General features: G+C 54.5%; 1 protein-coding gene across 1 annotated transcript in view; it reads right to left on the minus strand.

The window, feature by feature from the left end:
- Window positions 1-18,280, minus strand: part of ZNF362 (zinc finger protein 362) — a 37,671-nt gene extending 19,391 nt beyond the window's left edge. Inside the window, exons 1-2 of the mRNA XM_081087311.1 lie at window positions 18,161-18,280; window positions 55-118 (exon numbers count right to left, since the gene is read on the minus strand). Coding sequence (XP_080943437.1) covers window positions 55-117 — 63 coding nt within the window. The 5' untranslated portion in view covers window position 118; window positions 18,161-18,280. The remainder of the gene's footprint in view (window positions 1-54; window positions 119-18,160) is intronic.
- Between the last annotated feature and the right edge of the window lie 6,398 nt (window positions 18,281-24,678).

Consider the following 24,678-nt stretch of genomic DNA (forward strand, 5'->3'; position numbering starts at 1 on the left):
CCCACAGCCAAAGCAGTAAGAGGGGAGGGTGGCCGCAGGGGGCGCTCCTCTTACCTGGCTGGGCATGGTGGGAGGAGGGGGCCAGAAGTAGGGGTTGTTAAATCGAGGCTCGGCCATCCTGCGGGGAGAGAGCGACTGTTATGGGAAGAGGGCCCTCCCCACCAGCTTGGGCCGAACTCAAGTCGGAGCCAGTGCGTGGGACCCTCACCCCGCAGCGGGGCAGGCCTCCTACCAGGGCCAGGGAACCGCAACCTCAGGCTCAAGTGTCAAATGCAGCGGATCCCTCAGTGGGCACAAGGGTCACATCCAGACCACAGTGCTGCCAGCCCCTCCTGAAACTGCAGGCCAATCCCCACCCCCAGAAGGAACCGGCAGAGCCAACCCCATGGACCCGTGGATTCTGCAATAGCGCCCCCCCCCCCTTCAAAGGCAAACAGGAGTCCTGGGGACTGTGTCAATGGCCACAGCAGAGGCAACGGGCCGTCCCTCATCCCTGCTCTTATGACCCACGGCCCCTCTAATGCAGACGCCCCCATCACAACACAGGGCAACCTGAGTCAGCAGGTAAGTCTTTCTGAGAGGCAGCTTGGCGGGACGACTTACAAGGACCCAAATGGTTACTGACTTTGACCCAAGAAACTGTACCTCTGGAAAGTGACCTTTAAGATACAAGCATGGCTGTGGGCAGCCCTTTACCAGAAGGTGTCAGGTCAGTGCACAGGAGGGGGCGGAGGGGGCCTGAGGCTCGCGCCCTGGGGCTCTTCAGCAGAAGTGACTGACTGTCTGGTGGCCCTGGCCTCCCAGTCCCATGGCAGGCCTGTGCAGTCAGAAGGCCTTTCAACCAGGGAAGTATGCAGGATGGGCCTTCAAAGCTAACAGTCTTCTTGTGGCCCTGGAGTAAGAAGTGCCGTATAGGGACCATGCTGGGCAGAGGGGTTCCATTGTCTTGCTTCCTACCCCATTTCTCTTATTTAACAGAAATTACTAACTAAATACCTAACTGATCTCATTGCTTAAATGAACTTATTTTGATAGGCAAGGCCAAAAGGAAGCGTCTTCAACCTCTTTTCCTGGTACTTACAAGCCTGAGAAGCCCCTACTGGAGTTGCAGACAGAGGGTTTCAGGAGAAAACCCTCAAAAAGGTTAAATCCAATCTCAACCCTTTAAGAAAGATGTTTTATGTGAGTTATCTCTTGTGACTTTACGTAAGAAGAAGGCACAGAAGGTATTATAACCCCAAATTACAGGTGAGGAACCTGAGGCCTGGAGAGAAGGGAAGAGAGCTGCTCAAGACCACAGGGCTAGGGTGTCACAGAGTCAAGACTAGAAAGCAGATTTGCACAAGTTGGTTCCTCTTGTAATTTGCTTTGTAAACCCCAGTCTCAGTTGAGCAAATAGCCACATGCCAGTAACTCGATGCCTGTATGCAAAACCCTGGCCTCTCACTTCCAGCCTCGGGCGGTCTGGGTGTGAGCCTGGCCGCCTGGGCATCAGAATCTTCCTCTGGGGTGGCCAGGGCGGCCCCTGCCTAACAGCTCTCCTGCTCCCACCACCTGCAGATGCCAAGCTGCCCTTCCCCCTACCCATCCCTCGCAGCCCCATACAAGCAGCACTTGCCTGGAGTTCTCCCAGAATGCTCCAGGTGCCTGGGGGTTCTTTTTCAGAAAGACCTCAAAACAATAATAACAGCAAGGAGGCTGCCCTGGGCCAGGCACACTGACTCTGAAAAGCAGGTGCTCTCATCCCCCACATTTTACCACGGAGGAAACTGAAGTTCAAAAAGGTGGGATGACTTGGCCAAGGTCACACAGCAAGTAAGCAGAGAGCGCAGACTCCCACTCTAAACTGCCTGACTCTGAGGTCCAGCTCATCAGTCCCTTAGCTGTCCCGGCCCAGAGGTTATTAATAAAGTGAGTTGCATGACAGAATGAATAAATGAAGGCATGATCATCGGAATCATTTTAAAGACACACCCACGCGACTATCTAGCGCTGCTGACAGTTTACCAAGCTCTTCTGTACCCACTGGCATTCTCATCAGAGCCCCGGGGAGCAGGGAAGAGTGTCACCCCCATTTCCTAGAGGAAGAAGCCAGGGCACTAGGAGGGAAGCACTTTGCTCCAGGCCACGTGGATGGGGAAACGGGAAGGGGCTGCAATGGTGGGCATCGGCTCTCTGCGCATCAGTTTTCCTCATCTGTAAAATGGGGTGAAACACCCCTGGCCCAGGATTCTGCCCATTGCACCCAGCTGTTCCTCAGGCAGTTCTGGGGGAAGCTGTCCTCTCCTCCTCTTCCTCCTCGTCAATCCAGTACCGAGTTCAGGCTTTCCAAAGCCCTACCCTGGTCAGAAAGGATGTGGAAGAGGGTGGCTTGCTTAGGGTCCCATAACTGCCACAGAGCATCTTCTCGGCCATTTACCAGGCCCCTGGCCAGACAGGGACCACCCCATACCTTAGATGGGAAGCAGGCCCAGAGAGGGGAAGGCTCTGCCCTGCATCTTTAATCTGAGCTGCACAGCCTCTGCCTAATGTCTGCATCCTTCTCTGGCTGGTCTGAAATAATTGAATGATTCGGTTGATGGCCTTGGTCCTTGTGTATCTCTACTGTGTGTCAGATGCAGGGAAGGCTGGCTGAGGTGAGGTGGAGTGGGGGGAACACGTGCAAGTTCCTACTGAATGTCAGACACATCGCTAGGGGTGCACCCAGAGCATCTAATGTGAGTCCCCCAGCAGGCCGGGCGGGGGGAAGGGGGGGCAAGAGGGCAGGGGAAAGGTGGCCAGGGCTGGGCTAAGCCCCTCAGACCTTGTTTTGAGGGAGGGCTTTAAACAGGAGAGAGACTGGACAGATGTGTGTTTAGGACAGGTGGACGAGGCAGAGGGCATTCCTGGCAGAGGCACCAGCTTGAGCAGAGGTATGCCAGTCCAAGGCAGGTTTGGGACAGTGAGCAGCTACCCACTGGCATCAAAGGGAGAGCTGGAGAGTTGGGGGTGGGGGGGTGAGAGCCACAGGCCAGTTGGCAGGGCCTTGAATGCCATGCTAAGGTGTTGGGATGGATGCTGGTGGTGAGAAGGCATCAGGAAGTGTTCTGGGCCAGGGGGGCAATGAACCTAAGGGGTCAGAGGGAGAAGCCTGAGGACAGTGCTGGGGGCAGAGGGGACAGAGGCAGAGCAGACTGGGTGGGGCTGAGTGTCCCTGGCAGAACAGGCCGAGGAGACACGCCGGTGGTGGGGAAGGACACGTGGACTGGGCTTCAAGCCGCAGACAGAAGCCTGGACTCTACTGCATCCTGGGACAGATAGCACTGATCCTTGCAGTGGGGCCATCATTTGGGGGGTTTTGCCCTAAACAGTTGGATGGGTGGATGAATGAAACACCTTCCAGGGCTGCCTATAAAAACAGCATCCTGATGGCAGCTGCCCATCCACCCACCCGTCCGTCCATCAGTGCATCCATTCATCCTGAATGCACCTTACGGGCCAAACGGGGAGCCAGTGCCGGGGAACCTGAGGCACAGAAGAGCGCTGCCCCCCGGGAGCCCCAAGCTGAGTGGAGGCAGCAGACAAGTGACCCAGGTTCCTGAGAAAAAGAACTTTTGCCTAAGAAACCTACGACATGCCACCGAGAAACGTAGTCAACGCTGACAGGCCATCCTCCAGTCCTACCTGGCGTCCCTGCCACCGGGTCCTTTGGGAAGATCTGTGCGCGTGACCCCGGCTCCCTCATCTCAGTCTCTTTCACAGCAACCCCCACCCCCCCCCCACCCCCGCCGGGCTGCTCAGGGTGGCGCAGGTGATTCTTCTCTCCCACTGACCTCAGTACCTGGGTGGCCCACCTACTCCTAGGGCTTTAAATGCCAACCAACCCCCACGTCTCCGCCTGCACCCTGGCCTCTTCCTAGAGCTCCAGACCCAACTTGCCGCTGCCTCCCTGACACATCCCTCTGGCTGTCTCCCAGCCTCTCAGACTCAGCAGGCCCAAGCCGGGCTTGGTCTTTCCCTCGATGGACACCTTCTCTAGCCATTCCCAACTCCAGGGGGGCCTCCCCAGCTGCCCATATGCTCTTGCCACATACATACATTGATCTACAACACTTCCCCCCTCTTCCCAGTTCAGATCCATCGCCAGCCACGTCCTCAGCATTCTCACTTCCTTCCACAAGTCCTAGCTACACTCACCTCACCTGGACATGGGACAGCCTGCTTTGCTTGGAGCCCAGTGCACCCAGGTTCAATTCTTGGCTCAACTCACCAACTGTGTGATCTTGGGCAAGTCACTCGCTTCTGCCCCCCGAGTAAGGGAAGAGCAGCCCAGAGCCAGGGTCTGACCCAGGATGGAAAGAAAGGATCAGGGAGGACTTCCCAGGGGCAGTGATGCTGGCTTTGGGTCTTAAAGGATGAGTGGGAGCTAGCCAGACAAAGGAGAGGGGAGCACTCCTGGCAGAAGGAGCAGCCTGAGCAAAGGCCCAGAGGTGAGCAGCAACACGGCCACGGCATGTGAGGGGCTAACGCGTTCCGGTGTGGACTGGGAGACAGGACACGAGGCTGGAGCCATCAGCCGGGGCCAGACCCAGAAGGTCGATTCCTGAATCCTAGGCCTGGAGTCTGGACTTGAAGCAGTGGGTGATGGGACGGAATCTGTGGCTTAGAAAGACCCCTCTGACTGCTGAGTGTAGACAGGTCTGGAGAGGCCAGAAGTGGAGGCAGGGAGAGAACACCCCTTAGGAGGCCCTTGGGAATGGAGGTGACAGGCAGGGGTCAAACCTGGGCCAGGCAGGAGAGTGAGCACGGAGACCTGGCTGTTTGGTTGAGCTGGAGGCCAAGGAAGTATGTGCAGGCTGCCACCCATGGTGTGGCCTGGCAGGTTCCCTGGATAGCAACATGGACACACATGGCCACAGGAACATGCAGACAGACAGCACCAAAGTCAGACACACACGACAGACACAGACCTGTAGCCCCACACATGGACAGGGGGGGACACAGCAACTCCCATGAGCAGGACCCCACAGCCACCAGGACACAGGGTCCTAGGAGGATGCTGTTCAAGTGGGCGCATGCATACGACCCTCGGTGCAGACCCAGAGGGACGCAGTGAGGGATGCTCAGGGGAGCTGGGATGAACACAAGGGCTTAATCCCCCAAAGAACAAATCCCTCATTGACAGATTTCAACCTGGAATCACAGGCTGCTTACCTAGAGTGTCCTTTCCCACTTGGTGAACTTCTACTCATCCTTCAAGACCCAGCTCAAGTGTTCCCTCTTCTACGGAGCCTTCCCTGAACCCCCAGCCAGTCACTTCCTCTGTGTTCCCAACAGCACCTTGTATATGAGAATAACAATAACAGTGATAAAATGGCAGCCACCATTAATGTCCACACCTATTATGTGCCGGGCACTGTGCTGTGTCATATGCATCATGTCACTGAATCTTCCCAGTGACCCTGTGAAATGTACAGTTAACAAAAGAGGAAACAGCAGCTCAGAGAAGTTGACCAACTTGCCCAAAGTCACAGAGCTAGCAAGTGATGGCGTGAGCATGCCTCCCAGCACCACAGGGGCAGTCAGACCCTCGCGTGGTACCTGCCTCCCTGGGCGACTTCCCCACCAGGTTACGAGCCCTTCGAGCCAGGGAGGGCTGGTGCTGATTCACCTCTGCCATCCCCGCATCCAGCCCACGGTGGTCTCAGAAACGCTTTGTAGCATGAAAAAGGATAATAATATCGACTACCATTTCTTGAGCACTTACAATAGGCCAGGAACTGTGTCAGGGCATTTTACAGCCATTATTTTCCTGTTGTAGTAGACCCATTGTAAGGAAACTGCGGTCCAGAGAGGTTAAGCAACTTTTCTGAGGTCACAGAGCCCAGTCTGGTTTTAAAACCAGGTCTGTCTATCACCCTATCCTAGGAAGGAGGCCTCTGAGGCCTGCCTGGCAACCTGCACAAGGGGGAACTTAGGGTGGGGCACTGCGGAAGGGGTACACCAGGTGCCAGGCCCTGCTGCCCAGGTAGGTTGAGGCCTAGACAAACAGACACAAAGAGGACAGGCAGCCCAGGGTAGAATGCGGCTAGCCTTGCCCACTGCAGGGCAGGGGGATGCGGTTAAGCAACTTATGGCCCACCCCCATCCCCAGCCCATCCCACAGACATTAAAAAATGAGAACTGACCAGACCCCACGGCCACAAAGCAAATGGGAGGGAACAGGACCCAAAACTGTCCGGACACTATGATTACAAAGAGGCAAAAATAAAGACCTGCGTCAGAAAAAGCAAGCAGCAGGAGCCGCGGCCAGAGGGAGGCTGGGCGTGCCGGGGGGAGGCGGCTGGAGACCATCTGACTTTGTGTCATTGTTTCTCTGATTTCCACATTCTCTGTAATATTGTTCGGTTGCTTTTATATTGAAAACAATAAATTTATTCTTTTAAAAATGAAAGAGAAAGAAAGAAAGAAAGAAAGAAAGAAAGAAAGAAAGAAAAGAAAGAAAGAAAAGAAAAGAAAAGAAAAGAAAAGAAAAGAAAAGAAAAGAAAAGAAAAGAAAAGAAAAGGAAGGTTGGGGGAGGGGGAACAGATGGAGGGTCTGGCGCATGGAGGAGCAGGGAGAGGTCTAGGTCAGCCAGGTGGACACTCAGTTGACAGTTACAAGCCAGGCCCTGCGCAGCCCCCACCCTCCAGGTACGTATGGCCTGGGTAGGGGACAGCAAATGTCAGGAAGGGCCACCTGACAGAGGCAAGAGTCAGTCTGCACTTTGAAGCTGGTTAGGATTCCACCAGGTGGGGAAAGAGTGCCCCCACCCCCTTTCCTGCCGTGGTCCAGGCCCCCTTCAGCTACTGCGAGAGTTTCCTCAAGGTTTCCCCACCTCTGCCCACATTCCATTCTCAGTAGTCACTCTGATATTTCTAAAATGTAAAATATAAATCCGATCCCCTCAGAACCTCCCATGGCTCCCTACTTCCCTGCAGACAGGGTCTGGATTCCTTCGTCCTTACACATCCAGCCCCTGCTGACCTCTTCGGCCTCCCTGGCTGTTCTGCCTTACACTCTGCCCCTGCCGGCCTGAGCATTCCCCAGTGTCCCATTTCCTTCACCTCCCAGCAGGCTGCCTCCCCCCTGGAGCCCTCTGCCCTCCCCAGCTCACTGGTTAACTACAACTTATTCCCCGGGCCCCAGATTATAGGCTATTTCCTCTTGAAAGCCTTCTGGGACCCTCCACCGCCCAGGCTGTGCTGGGCACCTCTCCTCTCTGCTCCCTTTCCACCCTGCATTTCCATCATCAGACACTCATCACTGCGGTTTCTGCCTGTTTTCCCGTCCACCTCGGCTGCTGGGCAGGTTCTCTGTTAGAACAGAGTCACAGCTGAGCCATTTATGATCCCAGCCCCACACTGTACCTGACAAACGTCTGAATGAAGGAATGGTCTGGTGCAGGAACTGAAAGTGTCATGGTCTGGGGAGAGGAAAGTCCCTTCTCCCTCCTCGGGGTCCCTGCCACTCACCCTGGCATGACGATGTCCCCTGTGTTAGACTGTTTCCTATTTCCTGTAGCTCAGCCCTGTCTTCCTAACTGATCTGAGAAGGGGTTGTATGCTATAAAGACCAGCAGACCAAAAGGGTGTTAACAGCTAATAACCACAGAAAATGGTTCTGCTTCCCTGGCAGTGAAAAGTAAATGAGCTTCACGTGTTAAATTAGCAAAAACATATGAGAAAATGGTCATACCCAATGCTGGCGAGCCTGTGGTGACACTGGAACTCCCACTGCTGCTGGGGTGCAAACGGGATCATTTTAAAGCCATCTGGCAATAGTGTGTCACGAGCTCTAAAACCTTTCAGACGTCCTGGCCTAGCAATCCCACTCCTGGTCATCTATCCCTAGAAAATCCCCCAAATTCAGATAAAGTTTTAGACACGAAGCTGTTCGCTTCGGTGGTTTCTTAGAATAGCAAAATCTGGAACATCCGAAATTTTAAACAAGAAGGGGATGGCTCTGTACATCATGTTAAACAGTGACAGAGTCTGCAGTCATTAATAACAGACAGCGTTTACTGGCGTTGTAATGACTTATTTAACACTCATATCAACCCGAAAAGGAACTGAGGCACAGACAGATCAGGTAACTTGCCCAAAGGCAAACAGTCCGTGTCTGATAGGAACCTAGAAAGTTGGGCTCCAGAGCCCCCAATTTCCCCCGTTAGAAAGAATTAAAACCACGCTGCAGTCATTCAGAAAATACCTGTGATACAAAATCCATATATAAAAACAAACAAACAAAACAAAAAAACTAGGTGCGGAGAGAAAAACAGGGAAGGAAACACAAAAATGCTAACAGCAGTGGTGTTCAGGCTAATCTGATTTTCCTACAGGATGGTTATGTGACTTTTATTTAAGGAGTATTTTTAATAAAAATAAAGGTTCAGCAAGCTTTGGCCAAGCAGATACCCCAAGCCGCCCACAGCCCCATGAGGATTCTGGCCCTCCTCTCTGGGGCTTTAGAGAGACCAGGCCAAACAAAGGAAAGCCCACGCCGGCCACTCACTCTCCTACTTAAATCGCCCCGCTGGTCCCATCACTTTGGGGCACAGTTCAAAACTCCCCAGCACCCAGGGACCTTTGCCAAGAAGGCCCTGCTGGCCACATACATCCCAACAGGTACCTCCCCCTCTCCAGCCTCACTACCTGCAGGTTCCTCCAAAACTAGCTGCTCTCTTGCGCCACCGGGCCTTTGCACAGGCTGTGCCCTTCCATCTGGGGTCATCACCAGCCGAAACCCTGCCAGGTTCCCGTCAACCATTAAGTCAGCTCGGTGTCACTGCTGGGAAAACCTTCCTGATCGCCGCCCCTCTCCCCTGAGTTCCCACAGCTGCCTGGGCTTCCCCCTCCAAAGCCCTGACCCCATTGTCCTGGAACTGCCTGGGTACTTGTTTGCCCACGGAGCTGGGAGCTCCCCCAGGGGAGCTTGGGTCTGCCTCTTGGTTACAACCCCACACCCTGACTCGGCTCCACAGCTTACCAGGCTCCTCCTTAAAAGTCACTTTCTGACCTTCTCCCAACAGGAATCGGGCCACCCTGTTACACACCCACTGCCCCCTGCATTCTCCCCACCTTGCCTCTGTACCACGTCTCTAAATACTCCCTCCAGGCCTGACCCACAAGGATGGAGCCACCGCTGTAGGCCCAGAGTCAAGTGCTGGCACACAGTAGGTGCCTAATAAATGTTCACTGAGAGAATCAGTGAGAGGAAGGGGCCTGTCCACATGGGCCTGGAAGACTGAGAAGTTTGCCAGGAGAGTGAGGGTGGAGAGAGCCTCTGAGCAGAGGGGCAGCTTTTGAGGATGCAGAGGGTTCTCAAACACGCTACTGCTGCGGGTATGGCTGGGCCAGGGGGCCGGGCATTCCTGGGAAGAGGAGCCCATCTGAACGAAGATGTCATAAGATGGGACTTACTGATGGGGGGAAGGGAGATGCCAAGAAATGCCAGGGAAGGGTACGCCAGGAGGCAAAAACTGCATGTGCAAAGGCCCGGAGGCAGGAAGGCACACAGCACACATGTGGTCTGCTGTGGGGCCGTGCAGAAGTTCACAGGGGAAGGAGGGAAAGGCGGCCAGGGCAGTCACAGAGGCCCAGAGTTCCAGGCTAAGAGCTTGGATGAAAGGCTGGGCGTGGGGCATAGGAGGTCCCTGAGCAGGAGAAGGCCATGGTCAAGGTTTTCATGGAGAGGTCATTATGGGGCCAGAAGGATGGCCTGAGATGGACGAGCAGGAAATGGTCTAAGTTGAGTTTCCCCATTTTCCCAGCACCTTGAGACCCCCATGTGCTCAGAGGTTTCCTCCCCATGACCCCTCTGCCCTCCATGTACCCCACTCCCTACAGCCCTGAGCCCTGAGCCCCACTCCACCCAGGTCAGCCTCAGAAGCTCGCTCCTGGGAACTTCCTGTGAGGAACAGGCTCCCAAGGGTCCTGGATCCAATCAGGCTGGGTTTCCGCAGCCCTGCGGCGGGGGAGCGGGGGGGAGCTTGTTCCATTGTGGTGGTGGGGCTGACCGGAGCAGGGAGGGCTGCTGTCTATGCCCTGGGTGATGGGAGCTGGAAAGCGAACCCCTCCCTGACCCTTCTCATCCACTGCCAACCCCCAGAGCCCCCAGGGCAGTGCCCTCACCCTTGCTGGGAGCCTCAGTGCCCTCACTTAGGAAATGGGCCATGACTGCTCCTCTCGGGGCTGAGAGATGTGCTGCAGGCTGTGAACACATGTCCTGCTCTGCTTCCATCCCCCTGATCCCCATCTCCCATCCCCACAGGGGACTCCTCTGGCCACCATCAAATGACAGTAACAAAACAACAACAATAACAGTTACTAAGCATGTCTCCCAGGTCAGGTGCTATTAGGTGCTTTACAAGCATTTCTCACTCAGCCCCCTAATGACCCTGTGAAAGATGGGGGGCAGGGCGGGGCAGGGAACTGGAGCCCTCCGCCATCGGCTGGCTGTGTGACCTTCAGCAAGTCCATTTCCTTTCGGGGCCTTCATTCTTTTATCTAAAGATTCCACTAAGTCACAGCCTGAGTTCCTGGACCCGCTGAGGGCCAGTGTGGCAACTGACAGGTCAACAGTACAGATTCTGGAACAAGACGGTGCGGGGGGATGCTAATGGGTTGATAACGGTGTCCCCACAGTGCTGCTGTGAAGATGAAATGGGTTAATACGTATAAAGTCATTAGAAGAGTGCCTGGTACACAGCAAGGACCCCGTATTGGCTACTGCTGTTCTGTTGCTAGGTTCTCTAAGGATAGAGAGCCTTTCCCAACCCAAAGACCCACGTGGAAATCTGACCAAGCTGTGGCAGTAGCGGGGAGCGGGGGGGGGGCGGGGGGGGGGCGGGTGCAGCCCTGGAGCCTCTTGGACTCACAGGGGCTGCTCTGCTGATGTGGGAGCCCAGTCTGGGATTAACTCAAAGCAGGACAGCCAGTTGCTGAACCCCAGCTGTGACGTGGCCCCCAGAAACTTTCTAGACAATTCCTAGGGGTTGTAGGCAGGGAACCCCTGGCAGATGGTCAGAACCTGTTCTCATGCTGTATCTCCAGACCCCAGAGTGGGCCCTCAATGCAGGGCAAGGCAGCCAAGGGAAGGGTGGGCTGGTCAGAGAGGGTGGGGAGTGCCTGGGGTGGACACGTGTGGGGGGTAAAGAGGCCAGAGAAGACCTACCCCAGGCCCTGCCAGGCCAGATCTCTCACCCTCGCCCAGGGACTGTCTGAGCCACCACCTTCTCCGTGTTCCTTGATCTCCCACCTCAGGGCCTTTGCCAGGCTGCTCCCTTGGCCTCTGTGGAAAACTTCTGGCCACGGTTCAGGTGTCACTTCCTCCCAGAAGCATCTCTCACCTACATGTACCATGACCGTCACTCATTATAGGAAATTTACAAGCATGACGCTACAGGGAGGCCCTCGCCAGAGAACAGTAGTTCCTTCCCAGCACCTGCCACAACCTATAGTCACATCATCATTTGTGTGCTCTTTGGCACGTCTGTCTCTCCCACCAGGACAGGAACGATGTCAATTTTCCTCACCTCTATCCCCAGCATCTAGCCCATGGCCTGGTATATAGTAAATGCTCAAGAAATACTGCTCATGGAGGTGGAAGATGGAAGCAAGCGGCCTGCTCCACCGCTGCAAGCAGATCCAGGCAGGGTGTGGGCACACGCATGAATGCGTGGGGGTCGTGTGCACAGCCCCGAATGGGAGGTGTGGGCACACGCGTGAATGCGTGGGGATCGTGTGCACAGCCCATAATGGGAGCTGTGGGCACACGTGTGAATGCACGGGGGTCGTGTGCACAGCCCCGAATGGGAGGCTACATCCTCATGGTGTAAATGAGTGGGTATGCAAGACATAGCTACATATAAACACACACATGTATATGAGTATGCCTGAGTGCGGGTGATAAGCTTGGCATGTATCATGCATGTGAAAGTACATGAGAAGGGATAGCCATGCAGCTGTTTGTCACTTCCTGGGAGGGTGCACTCAGGAGTCTGCACGTGTATGTAATCCTGCAGGTGGTAGGAGCGTATGCATGTGTTCCCATGTGATGTGTGTATCACGTGGTAGATACACACTCCAGCAGACATGCCTCCTGAACTTCTGGCCCCTGTGGGCCCAGTTCGGGGCATCTCTGGTGGTGTTTCTGAAACAGCAGGGGGCACCCAAATTGGCAAAGGAGGGTAGGGTCAGCGGTGGCAGTGGATAGCTGATAATGTGAATATGTAAGAATGTGTGTTTTTCAGTGGATCTGGGGGGATGTACCCACCCCAGTCAGGTTTCTCCCACTGAACCCCAGAATCTGAAATGGCTAAACTGTCCCCTCAAGGACTGTCCCTGTTGGCTTTAGCTCAGAGAAGGACCCACATGACAAGGAAATCCTGTGGCCACACAAATGATGCAGGGACAAGCCAAGACACTTTGGGCTCCAGAGCCAAATGCCGGGGCCTTCCCCCCACACCTTATCCACTAAAACACCACTCAGTCACCTCCCCAAATCCTACCCAGCCTCCAAAGCCACCCCAGCCTCAGGGCTAGGAAGCCATCCCCACAGCCCCTAACCCTTCCACCACACCCACTTCCTCAATCCCACCCAAGTGCCAGGCGCCGGGCCCTCGGACAGCCCTGTGCACCTGGGATGTGACCCCCCACTGTGGAGGTGAGGAGGCCGGTGCTACCCAGGGAGCTTCTCCAAAGAGGACGGCCCCTGCCTTTGAACCCCAGGCACATAGTGTGGCCGCCTGTTGGCACCTGGGGAGCAGAAAGCCCACCAGGCAAAGCATCTCAAGATGTGACTGTCCTTGGACAAGGCCCACTCCTCTCCCTTCCCACTGTAGTCTCCCCAACAGGCAAAACGAGGGTCCGCTGGGTAATCGCCGAGGTCTACCTCTCTCCAATGAGTATGCGACTTTAGGTCTCAGATGGCCCTCGGAGAATGGGGGACACACATCACCGATGCAGACCTTCTTAGGGCTCACTTTTCTTTCCTAAGTGCACTGAGTCTGCCCAATACCCTGGAACAAGTGCCTAGCACACTGCTATAGAGATACATGGAAGCCTTCTTTGTACACACCATTCATTCATTCATTCATTCATTCAACACCACGCACCGAAGCCGCCTGCCTTCAGGGAGTTCACAACCCAGTGGGGAGAAAGAGGCTTCTAAACTCACAAACCACTGGGAAAAGCACTGGGAACCATCATGCTCAGATCACTTCACACTTTTTAAAGAAATCTTTCCAGCATTGACAACTGTCTGACAAGGGGAGAATTGGGGGGCCTGGTGAGGAAGGGGTCCCCGTCACTCTAGCAGAGTCAGGGCCCTTTTGCCCAGGATGTGGGGAGGGGACTCCAGCTCCATGCAGGGTCTGGGAAGCTGGGCTTGTCCTCCACAGGTGTGGGATTCACAAGAGGAGCCCAAAGTGCAGGGTTCAACTCCCACAACCCCCTTGACAAGCTCTGTGGACCCTGGCCAGTTACCTAATCTCCTTGTGCCTCGATTTCCTCACCTGTAAAATGAGGGTAATAACAATGAGGATTAAATCCATTAATGTTTATAAAGCCTTTTCTAACGTGGCCTGACGCACGGGGAGAGTAAGGCAGGCAGAGTCCCTTTGTAAGATTCTAAATCCCAGAGCAGAGCATGCGAACACTCCAAGTGTCAGAGTTTCTGAGGCAGAAAGCTTCTCAATCCTGAGATTCTGAGATTGGCAGGGACTGGGATTCCTAGATCCCGCACGCGATTTCATCATCTCATTATTTCCTAACAACAGCCCGGAGCCTCCCAGGGGAGGAGAGGACAGGGCTCGGTGTCACTTCAGTGTCACTTCATCTCCCGGGCGCTGCCAGGGCCGCCGCCACACCTGGGCTCCCAGCATTTCCTCACCTCCACGACAGCCCCAGTCACACCTGCTGGGACCAGCTGCCCACTCGCCTGCACGGTCTAAGCATGTTCCAGTGGTGCAGACAGACAAGAAGTGCAAATAAACAAATACATGAGAACGTTTCGGATACTGGTAAGAGCCACAAGAAAAAATAAAAAGGGGCTAACATGGCCGAGAGTGAGAGTGGGAAGCTATCACAGAGCAGGTGGTCAGGGAAGCCCCTCTGAGGAGGTGACATTTGAGTTGAAACCTGTGAAACAAGAAGGTGGCAGCCATGTAAACATTTAGAGGTGGGGGGTGTGCAAAGGCCCCGCCAAAAGGCTTGGTAAATTTGAGGTAAAGAAAGAAGCCAGTGCAGCTGGAGACGGTGAGACCAGAGGTAGGGGTGGGGCGGGTGGGGGTGCAGGGGAGCTGAGGTTGAGGGGTGGGCAGGCCCAGACCTGAAGGGCCTTGTAGGCCGGCAGTCCCTTGCAGGACTTTGGATTTTTTGTTCATCTAAATGCCTAGGAAACATTAGAAACGCCTTAGCAGTGGGATGACAAGGCAGAGCAAGGCTTTCGGGGTCCCCAGACCTTTTGGCTCGTTCTGAAAACACCACGATAGTTTTAAAAATCCAGGTTGAGCCCAGGCTGGTAATTAGCAATCCTTGTAATTCAGTCGGTGTATAAGGAGCTCCTACCACAGGCCTGGCCAGGGCTGGGAGACATGCCGGACGCTCTTGTTATCACTCCCAACAACTGATGAGAGTTTCACAGAGATGCCCCGATGCCCCGCTTTAAAGTTCAAAAAACTGAGGCTCAGAGAGAGGAAGGAAGTGCCCAAAGTCGCACAAACCATGCACCACACTGTGCAAGCTGTAAAATTCAATACACAGATGGGACTTGGTCCCAGGACCCAGACCCAGCAGCATGATGGTCTGCGGAACTCCTTTGGTATTTTTAAGCCTCCTCTTCTCCTGGAGACCTGGGCTAGAGCGACACCTCTAGTCTTATTCCTGGTCTGTCCAGCTCCACAGAGCACTGTGAGCTCCCCGAGGGCAGCGTCGGGTTTAAGGTGGAGTTTCAGAGTTTAGGGCTGTACAACTTGCACGCCTGGGCCATAGGTACTAAGCCAGGCATTTTTCAGATGAAGAAACTGAAGTCCAGAGAAGGGGGAGTGACTTGCCCAAAGTCACATTGCCAGTTGGGATACCTGCCCTGGGGCCTCGTGTAGACGCCAGGCATACTGCCCTGGCTAGTGCGATACGCACCCGCAGTCTCACAGCCTTTTCCCTGTCGGCTTTAGAGGACTGTCCAGCCTGGGCTAGGTGTGCCGGGGATTGGATGGTTGGATGGACAGAGAGATGAATTGACTAATGAAATGACTAATCCAGTAAACTATTGAATCAATGAAAGAATAAAGAATCTGGCAGACCAATAAACAAATAAGCCAACGGATGGGAGACGAATGAATGAAGGAACAACTCTTACTTTACAGAGAAGCAGGGCAGAGAAGTGCCTGGAGCCAGGCTAGCTTCAGACCCAGTCATACCTCACCCACACACCCGCTTCCTCTCCACCCGGGGCCGTTCGCCTCCGTTTCCCCAAGAACTCGGGGAGCCTATTCCTCAGCCCCTGGGACAGACCATGTCGCTAAGTGTTGGCCACTGCAGTGGGCACCTGCACAACCAGCGATCACAGCTCTCCTGAGCCCAGTGGAGCCTGCGGTGGGGAGAATAGCTCCCTCTCCCTTTGCGTGTCTCACAGAGGAAGGAAAATGAGACACCAGGGCTCGGGTCCTAGCTGGGCCCTGAATCGCTGGGTGACTTCAACCCAGTGGCTTCCCGTCTCTGAGCCCAGATGACTTCTCAGGGCCTTTTCAGCTCTGACTGTTGTAGGAGGTGAGCCTCTAGATTTTTACAGTCGCTGGGTCAGCAGAAGTTGAGTGATCAAAATCTAGAAGGTGGGAAAGAGTTCTGTCTACGAGCACCAAAGTCCACCTAGGAAAAGGCCCCCAGACGAGGAGCCAGGATGCTTTGGATTAAGCCTTCCTCTGCCACTGCTCAACTTCTGCAAGCCTGTTTCCTAAATTTTAAGATGGGGTTAAGTGTCCTTGACAATTTCACCCCAACAGAGTTCCTGCAAGGCCTGATGTGATAAGGACCATGCACTACACTGTGCAAACTGTAAAGTTCCGTTCACTCCTGAAGGGTTACTATGGGGAAGGGCTATTACGGGCAGGGAGATGTGCTGTCGCATTGTAGTTTAGTTCTTTCCAAAATGACCCTCTCAGGGGTCAGGGCCAGAGAACAGTGGAGAGAGCCCAGAAGCGGGAGCTTGAACATCTGGGTCCCTGACTTAGCATCCCAACTGGCAATGTGACTGTGGCCAAGTCACTCCCCCTTCTCTGGACTTGTTTCTTCATCTGAAAAATGCCTGGCTTGGTACCTATGGCCCAGGCATGCAAGTTGTACAGCCCTAAACTCTGAAACCCCACCTTGAAGCCGACTCTGCCCTCGGGGAGCTCACAGTGCCTTGTGGAGCTGGACAGACCAGGAATAAGACTAGAGGTGTCACTCCTCCAAGAGACACCAGGGCAGGGGCCAGAAGGGCTCGGGGTCCTCCCGGGACACATACTTTCCCAACAGAGGAAAGACCAGACCCCATGAGCCCGGGTGCCTTGGACAGCGCCAGCCACCCCAGGCCTGGCCTCCCGAACCCCTCTGCAGGGTGCAGAGCCAGCAGGCCCTGATCTAGAGAGAGACTTCAGGAACTACACTGCCCCCAACACAGGAGCCTTCAGGGTGCTTGCAGGGGTGGCAGAAAAGGGTAGGAGCCACCACAGGCAAGAGGCTCAGACGACCCCCACTAGCAAACCAGCAGAGGCCCCCCCAACACCAGACAACCTCACAGACAGGACCCAGGGGAGCTTCCGGCTGTACCCAGCCAAGAGCCCACCCCTGGGGGCATTCACCACCAGATGCCACCTCCTGCAGCAGGAGGCCTACCAGGGTGGGGAAGGGGCTCGCCAACTCCCAACCAAGCACACTTGCCAGAGGGCTCTGGGAGCCTCCCTGGCACCCAGGGCAGGATTCCGGACTACAGGGAGGCCCCGGCCACCCAGGGAGACGGGTCCACTCCCCACACTCACGGCTGGAGGGCAGGGTGCTGGAGAGCAGGTTCATTTCCTCCTGCCTGGAGTCTCACGCGGAAACCCTGGGCCCACTCGGAGCCCTTACTGCCGGCCCTCTCCCTCCAACCTGAGACCATAGTTCCTTACATTTTATACAGGCTCTTCCAAAAGACGTTTCCTAGTCCCCCCAAGTCCCCATCCCCAACCCCCCACATGCCTCCCGCAGCTCTGAGGAAACCAACAGTTAACTTTTCCCAAAAATTCCTGCAAAGGCGACTGTCTGGGGGGAGAAATGGACCCCGAGATCCTTTCGCGGCATTTCACCGCCTTCAAAAAAAAAAGAGTGAGATAGAGAGAGAAAGAGAGAGAGGGAGAGAGAGCTTTAAAAAAAAAAAAAAGAAAGAAAAGAAAACTTTCCGAGTTAACTTTAAATTCCCAGCCCTACCCCCCAAATCGCCCAGCGGCTTCCTTTTTTTTTCTTTAAAGTGCAATTGCATTGTGTCTCACCTCCCCGAAAGGCTCGCGGCTCTCGCCAAAGAAAAGGGAAAAAAAGCCAACCCTTCGGGTGCCCCCTCTGCTTCCAGCCGCCTCTCCCACATTCTCAGACAGTTTTATTAAAATTTTCAGACAAAAGAAAAACAAAAATGGCAGCCTGGCTTATTTTTAAAACAGGACAGGGACGCCATATTCTGCAGATCTGCAAAAAAAGGGAGAAATCCGGCACTGGCCGCTCCACCCGGCCGGCTGCAAAGTGCGCGAACCGCGCCGTTTGCTACCCGTTTATTTGCATTAAGTCCCATGAATCATTGTTTACCGGAGAATTGCAGCAGGTTTGAATAGCCCGGCTTAAGAAAACACACACACACACACACACACACTCGCTCGCTCACACTCGCACACGCTCGGAGCAGACAGACACGCCGCGGAGGCACTTCCTACCCGCGCGCCGCCGCCGCTCCGGGCCCCGCCGCAGGCGCAGGCGGCCCCGGGCCCTCGGAGCGCCCGGCCCGCGCTGACAGCGCCCGCGCCGCGGCCCGCACCCCGCCCGCAACTCCGCGCAACTTTCCCGCGGGCGGGCGCTCGGGCGGGCACCCGCCGCCACCGAGCCCGCTCCCCCCGCGCCCCGGGCCCGCACGGACCTGGCTGTGCGGCGGCGGCTCCGGCACGCGGCCGCAGCCCCGCGCCCGGCGGCCCGAGCAGGGCCGGGCTGGGGCTCCGGCTCCCGGCTCCGGTCGGTGCGGAGCCGCGCGCAAACCTTCCGGGTCGCCTGCTGTTCACTTCTGGGTTCTGCACGCCGAGGCGGCGGCGGCGGCGGCGGCGGGAGGCTGGGTCTGCAGCGCCGCGCGGCCCCCCGTGTTCTCGGCGAGCCCCCGCGCCAGGCGCCCGGCTCCGGGGGGGCCGCGTCGGGCCCCCGCCTCTCCGGCTGCGCAGCCCGTCCGGCCCCGGGGGCTCCCGCGAGTGGGCAGCGCCGGGCGCGGGCGACGGCGCGCGAAGGGAGGGGGCCGGGCAGGGGGCGGGGGCGGGCCGCGCGCTGGGGGCCCCGCTCGGGCCCCGGGGCCTCGTCTGGCCGCCGCCGCCGCCGCCTCGCAAAGTTGCGCGGCTCCCACCGTCCGCGCCGCGCCGGAGGCAGAGCCACAAAGGAACTCCTCGCCCCCCTCCGCCCTCCCGAGCCGCGCGGGGAGGGCACCGGCGCCCGGCCCTAGGCCAGCCCCTTCCCCAGCGCGGGGGCTCCCGGGGCCCCGGCGGCCGCGGCCATTGTCCCGCCCTGGCTGGGCCGCCGCCTGGCCGCCCCCTCCCCGGCGATGGGGACCTGGGCCTGGCGAGCCATGGCCCGGATCACGGCGACCCCGCGCGGCGGCAAGGCTGCCCCTGGGGGTCTCCTTCGCAGACGCAGGCAGGAGGGGACCCGCAGAATGGGCCCCCACACCTGGGAACCAACGATCGCGCTCAAAATCCAGGCTGAGATTATTTTTTTAGACGAGAACATGGGGATGGGGGTCGGGAGTTTGGACAGGTCAGGCCACCCCTCCCTCGCTCGGCTCCGGCCCGCCCTGGATCTAGGCCCGAGCCCCCAAAGGGTGGGGCCGCCCCAGGCTGTCAGCGGCTCTCCTCGCAGAAGCTATCAGAGGTGGCACCGGCTGTCCCCCGCTCCAGACCTCAGAGCCATCTGTGTGTGACTCCTCCTCCCGCCTCACCCTCCCCAGCCAATCAGTCACCAAGTCCTCCGGATTCGGCCTCCCGGGCTGTGTCAGCTTCCAAACTTCACTTCTACCTGAGGTGGCCAATCCCCGGCTCCCTGGCCCAGCTCAGACTCCTGTGTCCCTGACTGCCACCAGCCTCTAGGCCACGAGGAATCGGGGCTGGCCCTGCCCTCAGGGAGCACCCAGTCCCCGGGGGGAGGGCACACACACAATCGCCTGCCGCCGCTTGCCCTCCTGCAGGAGGCATTTCCCAGGGTGCGGGCAGTGCTGATACCTGCTATCCGCACCTCTACCTGTTGGCTGGAAACAGCTCTGAACAAGTTGGACAAAGTGCCTGCCCTCAGGGCACTTCCCCGTCCAGCGCAGATAAGGCTGTGAGCAGCTGGAGGGCAGGACAAGCCCCAGTCCAAGCGGCGTTGGGAAGTTCAGTGAGATGATACATTTTAAAATGGAGAGAAGGGACCACTCTCTCATGCAGGATTCCAAATAACTTATGTAGACAGTCCAGGAGCTGGAGCATAACTCTCCACTCCTTACGTGTGAGCTGTGCACCGCAACATCCAAAGTGTACAGTATGAAAAGGGAAGGGAGCCCTGGCCGTTTGGCTCAGTGGGTAGAGAGTCAGGGCACATACCTCAGTTGCAGGCTCAATCCCAGGCCCTGGTGGGAGAGGCAACCAATCAATGAGCCTCTCTGCCTCCCTTCCACTCCCTGGGGGGGAAAAAATCAATGGAAAAAGTATCCTCAGGTGAAGGTTAACAAAAAAGGAGGGGGAAAGTAAATTCACAGGGGAAAAGCTAAACAACTCCTACCTCAGCCAGGCAATCAAGGCCAACGCCGGCAGTCGCACGTCCTGTTGACAGTATGTGCGCTTGACATGCAATGAAAATGACACTTTACCTCTGTGGACTTCCTCCCAATAACCTATGACCCCAGTCTTGTCATGAGAAAAATACCAAACTCAAATCACGGGTCTCCTACAAATATCTAACTAGGACTCTTTGAAACGGCCAAGACCATCAAGACAAGGAAAATCTCAGAAACTGTCGCTGCCCAGAGGAGACTAAAGAGACATAACAATTGCAATAGGGTATCCTAGATAGGATCTTGGGACAGAAAAAAGACATCAGGTAAAAACTAAGGAAATCTTAATAAACTGCGGAATTCGGTTAATGATGTAGTAAAAAAAGCATCCATCAATAAATAATTATAACAAATATACTAACAAAAGATATTACCAGTGGGAAAAACTGGGGGGGAGGGGGGGAGAGGCGGTATATGGGAACTCTCTAATATTTTCTCAATATTTTTGTAAATCTAAATCTGTTCTAAAAAATAGAGTCCAATAAGAAAAAATAAATCCCCGAAAAATGTACTAGCCCATGTCATTGCTGATGTCATTGTTAGTCAATGAAATAATGCTTGACATGGCACCTCACATATTGTAAAAAGCCCAACAAATATTATTATGTTATTATTATCATCCTCATTGTAATTCTCGGCACTGAGAATAGCATCTGCAAAGGCACCAGAGCTTAGGGTTGAAAGGAAGATGGGAGGCAGAATCCTGAATGCTTTGACTGCTGGGATGAGGTCTTGATAGGGGGGTTATGGGGGGCAAGTAACATGATCTGGCCCATCTGCCTCACCAGAGCCTCCTGTCTGGCCACCTGGAAAGCTATGCTCTCACCAGACAAAGTGAGCTGCCCTCTCAGGCCTCGCCATCTCCCCTCTAAGGCCTGTGAGCATGCTGCTCCCTCGGCCTGGATCCACTCCCTTGTCTTCTCATCACACCTCTCCTGGTCCCTTCAAGCCATCCTTCAGATCTTAACTTAGACGCTCTCTAAAATGTCTTCCCGGACCGGCCAAGATGCCTTCAATATGGTCAGTGCGGGCTGAGACGCAAGAAGCCAGAGATGGAAGCACTGAGCTCATCTCTTTGCCATTGGCACCCAGCCTCCCCTGCCCCAAATCCAGTCACACTAGATGCTGCCCCACACTGTGTAGCTCTGTGTCTGCAAGCCTCTGTCCATGCTGTTCCCTCTGCTGGGGATCCTCCGTCCTTTTCTCCCCATCTCATCTCTGGCAAACACCTATTTCTCACGGCTCAGCTTAAACATCGCCTCCTCTGCGCAGCCATTCTAGATCCTCACATGGGAAGAGGCACTTTCCTCTGATTCCCAAAGAGCACCTGTTCCTCTGGCCTCACTGCTGGCAAAACCCTTATGGTGCATTAGAATAAGTATTTGTTGAATGGATGAATAAGTGATGGGATAGACAGCAAACCCACTCTCATTCTCTCAAAATATTCAATCTTCCTTATTCTCTTCCAGGAAGTCCTCCATGACTGCTCCAACCCACGGACTCCCTCCTTTTTCTTTAACTTTTACAATTTAGCCACTGATTATATTCTCATGGTTGTGTATATAAGTATTACTACAGTAAATTATTTGAGAAAGCAACTACTAGTATGAGATTATATATTCTGTTTTGGGTGGGGTTTTTCACTCATTCAACAAATATTTACAAAGCACCTACTTCTGTGTTGCAGATAGGGTCTCAGGCTCTGGAGAGGCAGTGAACAAGACACAGGCCCTGCTCTGATAGAGCACTAGTTAGCATAAATAGTCAGGATAGACCAGACCATGCTGCAGTAACAAAGAACTCTGAAACCTCCATGACATAACACTTGTGCCACATACCCATCCTAGGTCCTCAGCTCTAGTCACCCACAGGCCTAGGCTGAGAAGTCCTTATCATCTTGAAGCTGCACCCAATGGAACATGTGGCTTTCTTAGTTACCAGGGCAGGAGAAGAACATTGAAGAATTGTATGGAGGTTTCACACTGCTTCAGCTGGAAAGGGATGCACATCACTTCTCCTCATTATCCATTGGCCAGTATTAGTCACGTGGTCCTGCCCAACTGCAAGGGAAGCTGGGAAGTACAGTGTTCCCCTGGAGGGCAAGCGAAGTGGACATTGGTGAACTCTCCCAGTCTGTTCCAGGAGACAGAATTTAACAAGTAATCAAGGAGCGCTGTAATTAGTCTCCATAGCTACAAAGGACAGGTTTGAGGTGTCAGGGGTGTGGGTAAGTGAAGATCAAGGAGAACTGCCCAGAAGAAGGGATGTTCAAGCTGAGATCAGGGAAGAGACGAGAGAAAAAAAGGCTTTCTGGCAGGAAGAACAGTGTGTGACGCTTCTGAGGCAAGAAGGCACTGGCCATATTAAAGGGCCAGAAAGGATAAAGGAGCTCGAGGGCAATGAGGGGGCAAAATGACACTGAGGGCTGGGCGTCCTAGGTGGGCCCTGGCAAGGAATTAGGATTTTAGCTTAAGAGCAATAGGAAGGGTGGGGAGGTGGGCATTAAGTAGACAAATGATGTGGTCAGAATTCTTTTCAAAAGGTTCATGTGGCTGCTGGGGAAAGAATGGATTGGAATGGGGCAAAGCAGGACGGCCAATAGGAGGCGTTCAAAATTTTCCGGGTGAACAACGGTGATGGCTTGGACCAGGGTGGCACTAGCAGAGGTGGAAAGAGGTGGACAAATGTGGGGCGCGGCTACCGTGTTCGGACAGGTTTAACCCTTTGCGGTCGTATGTCTGCTCTCAGCCACCACAGCAAAGAACCGTACGAATCTTAACTCCATTCATTCATGTATCAGTTCATAATTTCTCTGAAAGCTCTTAAGTGTCTAAGCGACCTTGTCACGAACCAAAACATTGCCCCGACAAATCGGAGCTATCGAAACTCAATATAAACAAACGCGGTCATGCCACACTCGCCATGCGAAACCCCGTGGCGAGTCCGTCGCCTTTTGAGAGTGAAGAAATCGACAAGCTTCGGAGATACTTCGCAGAATTTCAAATAAAGCTTTACAAATTACGTTTAACTGTAATTAGGCATTCTCGCTTGTTAAGATATTTCAAAATAATACTCCAAAATGGCAAAAAGAAAGTTACCGAAAGAAGTGTACTGCGAATCTGAAAGTAACGAAGAAGAGTTTTATTTTGGCACCTTGAATACTGACTCTGACGTAGAAAGTGATGACGTTTGTAGTGATTCTACTAGTAGTGACGTAGTTCCAAAAAAGAATTAATAAATCTTGTTTATCCTTCATAATCTTGCATGTTATGTATCGCTGCTCTTTCAATGGAAATTAATTCCGACCAGTACGACACCCATGTCCAAATTCAATACGACCGCAAAGGGTTAAGCCTTGGACTAATGAGAGGGCACAGTCCTCTCATTGCCATGTGCAAGTCCCAGCTTGGAGGGCAGAGCCCTCCCAGCACAATTATAGCCGACAGCTAGAGTTGTAGGCTTGAGCCTGTGGTCTGAACACGTGGCCCCACGTGCCTGAGTGATGTGGGCTTGATAGAGTTCAGGTGCATGTAGTTGAGTAGGATTGAAACCCAGGAGAATTTGTAAACATCTTGATGACGCCCTTACTTTGCCTCGTGGCATCTGCTATAAAATAAAGACACGGCTTGTGGGCACGGGCGCTGTCTCTCCCACCAAGACCCAGCTTTCTTCTCTTGTCTGTCTTTTCTTAATCCTTCACTGCCCCCTCTCAGGGTCACTGAACCAGGCTGAGCTGGCGCGGCACATAAGGCGCCCTGGGGCTGAGTATGCCATGGCCGTGCCGGCTCGCCACAGACAACTGTGGGATTTGTCCACATTTGTGGTTTCCGTGTCACCAGGACTTAGTGACTGAGAGATGTGAGGTGTGAGAAAGCAGGTGTCTAGGTGACTCCCAGGTTCTGCAGCCCCCATCGTGGCAAATGCAAGGTTGACTTCATAGCATCGCAGCTAAAGCCTGTTCACAGCAGGGCCTTAAGCCCAAAGATTTCCATCTTCCTCTCCTTGCCCTCTACTCAACCTTGCCGCCTCCTTATCCCTCAAACTGGGCGTACCTCCCATCGGAACTAAAACCATCTTGAGCTTCAACAGATGCGCTTTCTAATTAGACCCCCACGGGAGCCCCGGGAGGGAGGCTGGCAGGGATGTTAGCCCCATTTCACAGGTGGGGAAACTGAGGCCCAACAAAGGCAAGTGGTTGGTTAAGTCTTGGGGCTGCAGGATTTGTAAAAACAGGGATCATAGTCATCATCTTCCTGCCCTTTGCATTGCTATGATACAACGCCCACTATGTCTTAAACCTTCAGCTAAAGGAGCTGCACGCTGAATGGGAGGTTGGCACTGGGTTGCCTGGACTGGCACTGAGCCAAGAGGAAAGGTGGGCAGAGGAAAGGTACACTAGGAGTAGACAGTTGGAGCTGGAAGTGATCAGGACTTAGTAAGTCACTGGATTTGAAGAAATCTTGAAGACATCATTGGATTTCTACAAAACGTGAGGTAGTAAATTCCAGTCAATTTTTATTTAAATCTCCAAGGATTAGGAATCTGGGCTTTAAATAAGAAGAATGCTGTGACTGATTAGCAATGTCTGACAG

Source organism: Myotis nattereri (assembly GCF_964212035.1).
Source record: "Myotis nattereri genome assembly, chromosome: 3".
Classification (NCBI taxonomy): Eukaryota; Metazoa; Chordata; class Mammalia; order Chiroptera; family Vespertilionidae; genus Myotis; species Myotis nattereri.